The sequence below is a fragment of the Hevea brasiliensis genome, chromosome 6 (genome assembly GCF_030052815.1).
Source record: "Hevea brasiliensis isolate MT/VB/25A 57/8 chromosome 6, ASM3005281v1, whole genome shotgun sequence".
Classification (NCBI taxonomy): domain Eukaryota; kingdom Viridiplantae; phylum Streptophyta; class Magnoliopsida; order Malpighiales; family Euphorbiaceae; genus Hevea; species Hevea brasiliensis.
In genome coordinates, this window is record NC_079498.1 from 92,994,789 (window position 1) to 93,000,953 (window position 6,165).

At 28.1% G+C, this 6,165-nt stretch overlaps 1 protein-coding gene across 1 annotated transcript; it reads right to left on the bottom strand.

Annotated features, from left to right (window-relative positions):
• Positions 1-1,480: 1,480 nt before the first annotated feature.
• Positions 1,481-4,019, bottom strand: LOC131180833 (probable amidase At4g34880). Its single transcript, XM_058148634.1, has 5 exons — positions 3,353-4,019; positions 3,039-3,253; positions 2,342-2,587; positions 2,030-2,228; positions 1,481-1,930 (listed from the first exon to the last, which is right to left on the bottom strand). The coding sequence occupies exons 1-5, from the start codon at positions 3,875-3,877 to the stop codon at positions 1,559-1,561; spliced, it is 1,557 nt and encodes a 518-aa protein (XP_058004617.1). The 5' UTR covers positions 3,878-4,019; the 3' UTR covers positions 1,481-1,558.
• Between the last annotated feature and the right edge of the window lie 2,146 nt (positions 4,020-6,165).

Below are 6,165 nucleotides of genomic sequence, written 5' to 3' on the forward strand. Positions count from 1 at the left end.
AGATATGAAATAATTTAAAGTTGATTAAATTATATAATAGTTGATTATGAGATTACAAATTAATGGTCAATTTTCTTTAAACTAATAGCCATCAATGATCTTTTATTATTATTATTATTATTATTATTATTATTATTATTATTATTATTACAAAACTTTTTTCCATAAATGAATTTGCAAAAAAAAATAATATAAATAAATTTAAATATTGCATTTACAAAAAATTATTAATTTTTAAAAATTATATTTAAAAAAATAATAATTTAAATAATAAATGTTGAGATAGTATTGTCAATAATAAAGATAATTAAAAGAAAAATAAAAAATTAAATAATAATGAGTATTTATAAAATTATATAAATAATTTTTAAATATTACATTTAATTACACAATGTCTTAATTTTTAAAAATTAAATTAAAAAAATAATAATTGAAATCATAAATATTAAAATAGTATTGTAAATAATAATGATAATTAAAAAAAATAAAAAACTAAATAATAATTAGTATAAAGGAGAATATTTATGATTGATTATGATATCATAATTTAATAATAAATGTTCTTTAAACTAATGGACACTAATGACCTATTATTATTATTATTATTATTATTATTATTATTATTATTATTATTATTATTATTATTATTATTATTATTATTATTATTATTATTATTATTATTATTGTAGATGGTAACATATGATAAATAATATTTTTATATAAATAAATTTATAAAAAAAATTAATATAAATAATTTGTAAACATTACATTTAATCATAAAAGGTCGTAATTTTTAAAAATTAAATTTTAAAGAAAATAATAATTTAAATCATAAATGTTAAGGTAGTTTTATAAATAATAATGATAATTAAAAAAAAATAAAAAAATTAAATAATAATTAGTACTTATAAAATAATATAAATAATTTTTAAATATTACATTTAATTACAAAAATTGTTAATTTTTAAAAATTAAATTTAAAAAAAATAATTTCAATCATAAATGTTAAGGTAGTATTATAAATAATAATAATAATTAAAAAAGAAATTAAAAAAATTAAATAATAATTAGTATAAAAGAGAGTATTTATAAAAAGTGATACGTGACAAAATTTTTAAAGATAGTGCCACGTCTCAGTTCCTTGGAATACCTTTCTATTATATATATATATATATATATATATATATATATATATATATATATATATATATATATATATATATATATATATATATATATATATATATATCAGTAACAATTTTATTTTATTTATTTATTATTTATTTTTAAGGAATCTGGCATTAAAAAGGTGCTATCAGACTAAACTTGCAAGTGCTGCCTTAGCCTCAAATGGGATAGGATGACATCTCATCTTATCTTTTTGCCCTCTGTTTGCAGGCAAATAGCGTTTGGCATTATTCAACTGGCAACCAATTGACTCTTAGATCACCATTTAGTCACGATAAATACTTGTACAAACTAAAGAAACTTGAAGACTTTATTGTCAATCCTTCAGTTCATAATGAACTACAAGAGGCCTCCAATTTAGATTAAAGATTCAAGGCTTGAATGAAGGAGGCTTCCTAATCTTAGTATCCTGCTCAAAGCCATAAGCAATCTCTATTAGTTTGGGCTCTGAACCTTTCAATCCTCCAAAGCAGATGCCAAAAGGCACCCCCTCAGTGTCATACCCAGCGGGGACAGTGATTCCTGGATATCCTCCAATTGCAAGCAGAGTTGAGATATATGAGCTCCTTCTTAAATCATATGGAGTCACTAGTGCATCTAGTTTATGCTTCCTCACCAATTCCTCCAATCCATTTCTTGAAAGTTTGTTCAGATTTGCCACTACTAGCTTCAGTGGCTTGTCAGCTCCCTTCAAAGATTCAGCAGCTTCAAACAGGTCTTGACCATATTCCTTGGTCTTTTCCTGCACAGCCATTGAAAAAAAAAAAAAAAAAAAATATCAACCACATTGTGTAATCTACCAAGGACTGCATATTGAAATAAAATCAAATCACCCACTTACCAAGTTGGAGAATTTCTTATTGAAGGCAATGAGGTCTGCTAAGGTTCGCACTGGGGATTTCACCAGTTGTTTTAGGTATCCATTTATTGCTGGCTTGAACTCAGCCACCAGCGCAAATTGTTCTCCACTTCCAGTGAAATTTATGATCTCATCAATGTTGGAAATTTCCAAATGATCAATCAGAATTGCTCCCTTTTGCCTTTTTTTTTTTTTTTGGCACCGAAATGTTTCATCAAGTTATGCTTATGAAAAATTAAACCAATTCTCTGGCAGATTATTTAAACTAGTACTGTGAAAGTTTCATTCTATTACCTTAGTTTGTCCAAGTGGTGCTCGAAAGCTCGAGTTAGAACAGATCCCTCGTCATTATAGAACTTGAAGAAAGGATTCCTAACTATCCCTAATCGCTTCTCTTGAAGGCCATTAGGCTTAAGGAATTGCTTGTAGCCACCCTGTGGAATGAACTTGACTGCAGCTCTAGTCGCATCATCATAATAATCAAAGCCTACAATGGCATCAAGGACATAAACAGCATCTCTCACTGTCCGGCACATTGGCCTGCTCCAATCAACATGTGACAATTCCTTTGTCAAGTATATAACAATCACAGCATAAACTCCACAAATCTAATCACTTGTGTGCAAATTCATGCCCAAAAAGCCTAAATATTCAACCATCACCTCGGAGCAAGTTCGAATTTCTTTTATGCAGAGAAGCAAAATCAGTAAGTACTTGCAGCAAACTAAAATTAAATGAATGCAGAAAAGTTCAACGAAGCTACGCAAAAGAGGTTTCCATTATAGATGGATAGCCTGTGTAGCTGCAGAGTATATGAATGCAAAGTTCAGCAGAGGAGTTATTGGCTCAAAGAGATTTTTTCTCAAGCAATTCTTATAAACACATAAAAATTGAGTTAGAAACTGGAAAAATCTTGGAAAATAAGGGGAATTGAAGAGCATTGCACTGTTCGCTGCTTGATAGAGAGAAATTTAACGCCAGTATTACCTACCCAACTGTATCCTGTCTAGGGGAGATTGGGACAACTCCAGATCTACTAGTGAGACCAACGGTTGGTTTAATACCCACAATTGAGTTAATACTGGATGGACACAAGATAGAGCCAGAAGTCTCAGTCCCCAGGGACACTGCTACCATATTTGCTGCTACCGATATTCCTGATCCGCTACTTGACCCACAAGGCCCTGCTGATAGAACATAAGGATTCTGCAACCAAACTCAAACATAATCCCTTTATTTATCTAATACGAAATTGAAATCACTTGGCTAATTAATAGGAATGCAAGGACCTTTTCGTGGGCTTACCATTCCTTGACGTTTTCTTCCACAGAAGCCATTAGGTAAAAAATTCGATCTAAAAGCAGCCCATTCGGTCATGCTAGCCTTCCCGAATATGATGGCTCCAGCTTTCCTCAACCTCACCACAACACCTGCATCTCGGGGAACGACTGAGCCAAGCAGCGCAAAAGAGCCAGCAGTGGTGTTGAGCTTATCTTTGGTAGCAATGTTATCTTTGAGCAGGATAGGAATGCCATGTAAACTATGCAAAGATCCTGGAGCCTTAGCCTTACGCTCTTTATCGGCCTTATCAGCCAGGTAGAGAGAATCAGGGTTCACTTCTATGACCCCTCGAAGGAGAGGATTGAGCCTGCGGATTTCTTTGAGGTAGAACTGAACGAGTTGTCTGGAGTTTAGATGTTTCTGCTGAAATGCCAGTTGAAGATCATCAATGGTTGCTTCTTTAATTGAGAAAGCGATTGTTATCTTGGTGAAGAACCCACATAATAATATGGATACAAGAATTGAAAGAAGTATTGAATTGGTAGACATAGCTCAGCTCTGCTCAAATGAAGAGTTGAATCATTTAGCTTAATTATTCGCTCTGGATTTGGTACGGAGTGAATGAGAAATGATGCTGCTTTATAAAAGGATAAGAAATCCAGAATTTATATTATACATAAAATTTCTTTCGTCGGGAGCATTTGTCCAACAATTCTTGAGATAATCAGTTTCTTGTGCAATTTTAGAGCGCACACTCCCTCTCTCCCATAAGATATAGGATTCATTACTCTTTAATTCAGAGAATAATAATAATAATTATGTGTTCATGAGGAGCACTCTATGTGATGCTATTTTGAAAAATATTGTTACTTAGTCACTTTATTTTAGTGAAATTAATTAATTAATCTCTATAATTTGAAAACATAATATTTTAAAAAACACATTCTTAGATGAAAATAAAATTTTGCTATGTGGAGATTAAATATGAATTTATATTTTTTTAAAATTATTCAAGCATTTTCATCCAATTTTCTAGGGTTCATTTTTGTGTTTTCTCTATTAAAAACAATTCTTCTATATTAACGTCTTGATTACTCAGAAATCTAAAGAAATTGATTAACTTTTTATGCATACAGTTTGTATCAATTTTTAATAAAATATGAAAAATAAAGAGAGAATGTTGGTAAAAAGTGTTGGTGCAAAGGGAAAGAATTATCTGTAAAGAGGTGTAAGGGAAATGGTCAAGATAGCTTGGGTATTAAAAAAAAAATAACAAGAGGGACTAAATAGTTAATGAATCCAAATTATAAAGACTAAACTAATTAGTTTTACTAAAATAGATGGACTAAATTATAATTTGACTTGAATTAAAATATTTGACTAACAAAAAATTTGACAGAGGGACTAAATAATTTAACGAAAATAAAATAGATGTCTAAATATATTTTTCAAAATATAAAGACTAAATAATTAGTTTTATTAAAATGTAGAAACTAAATAATAATTTTTTTTCTAAAAATTCTATCCTTCTAAAATTTAAATATTAATTGATACTGGGTTGGGTGTTGTTTGAGCCTTGAATTAAATTGAGATTGGTTTAGGTCGAATTTGAAATACTCTCGAGTTAATGATTTAAGGGTCTAAACAGAAATAAGATGGGATATAGATGAGTCAATTTTGCTCTCCTTTGCGTGTGTAATTGTTTTGGGTGAATTTTTATTTAATCTTTATATTTTAACAAAATTAATTATTTAGTTTATGTATTTTAAAAAATACACTATTTAATTCCTATATTCTATTTTCGTTAAACTATTTAGTCCTACTGCCAATTTTTTCCTTAATTTATACTGATCATACTACTATATAATCCCTCTATTTTAGTGAAACTAATTAATTATTCTGTATGTTTTGAAAAAAATATATTAGTTAATCACTGTAATTTGATTTCGTTAACTATTTAGTCCCATAATTATTTTTTATATCTAAATTATCATAATCCTCTCTCCTTATTTCTTTCTTGTTTTCCCTTATTTCTCTATCTCATATTCATTCTCCTCTACACTCACATCCTTCTCTCCCTATTCTATCTTTGCTTTCATTTTTTGATAAGAATGGTACAAAGTGTTTACATGCAAAAAGTTAATCAATTTTATTAAATTTTTAAGTAATCAAGAAAAATTATTTATTAATAGAGAAAGCACAAAAATAGATCCAAGGAATTGAAAATTCAATATATATATATTCATATTTAATCCTTGCATAGCAAAATTTTCATTTTATCAAAGAATATACTTTTCAAAATGTTGTGTTTTTCAAAATATAGGAATCAACTAATTACTTTCACTAAAATAAAGGAACAAAATAGCAGTATTTTTCAAAATACATGGATAAACTAATTAGTTTCTTTAAGATAAAGAGATTAAATAGTAGTTTGACTAGAATGGAATAATAAAAATTTTGACTAAGGAACAAAATAGTTTAATAAAAATAAAATATATAGACTAAATAGTATATTTTTCAAAATACAATGACTAAATAATTAATTTCACTAAAATATAAGAACTAAATAACATTGTACCCAATTATTTTTAGTCAAAATTGAAACCATTAAAACCATAATCCAAATTGAAATTGAACTAAGCTAAAACTGACTTGAAATAAAAAGCAGCTGAATCTATAGCCAATTGATCTAATTTTAATTTATCTCCTAGTTAGTTATTTGCTTTCGATTTGGTGTGAAGGGAATGAGAAATGATGCTGCTTTATAAAAAGACGAAAATCCAGAATTTATATTAAATATAAAATTTCTTTTTCTGGAGCATTTGTCCAACAACTCT

What these genes read in the sequence shown, in the direction of transcription:
- LOC131180833 (XM_058148634.1), bottom strand. Translation starts at nt 3,877, where the DNA reads ATGTCTACCAATTCAATACTTCTTTCAATTCTTGTATCCATATTATTA. An exon ending in GAAGAAAACGTCAAGGAATG is followed by an intron (nt 3,254 to 3,352) that starts GTAAGCCCACGA and finishes GTTTGGTTGCAG; the next exon opens with AATCCTTATGTTCTATCAGC. An exon ending in CCTAGACAGGATACAGTTGG is followed by an intron (nt 2,588 to 3,038) that starts GTAGGTAATACT and finishes TGATTGGAGCAG; the next exon opens with GCCAATGTGCCGGACAGTGA.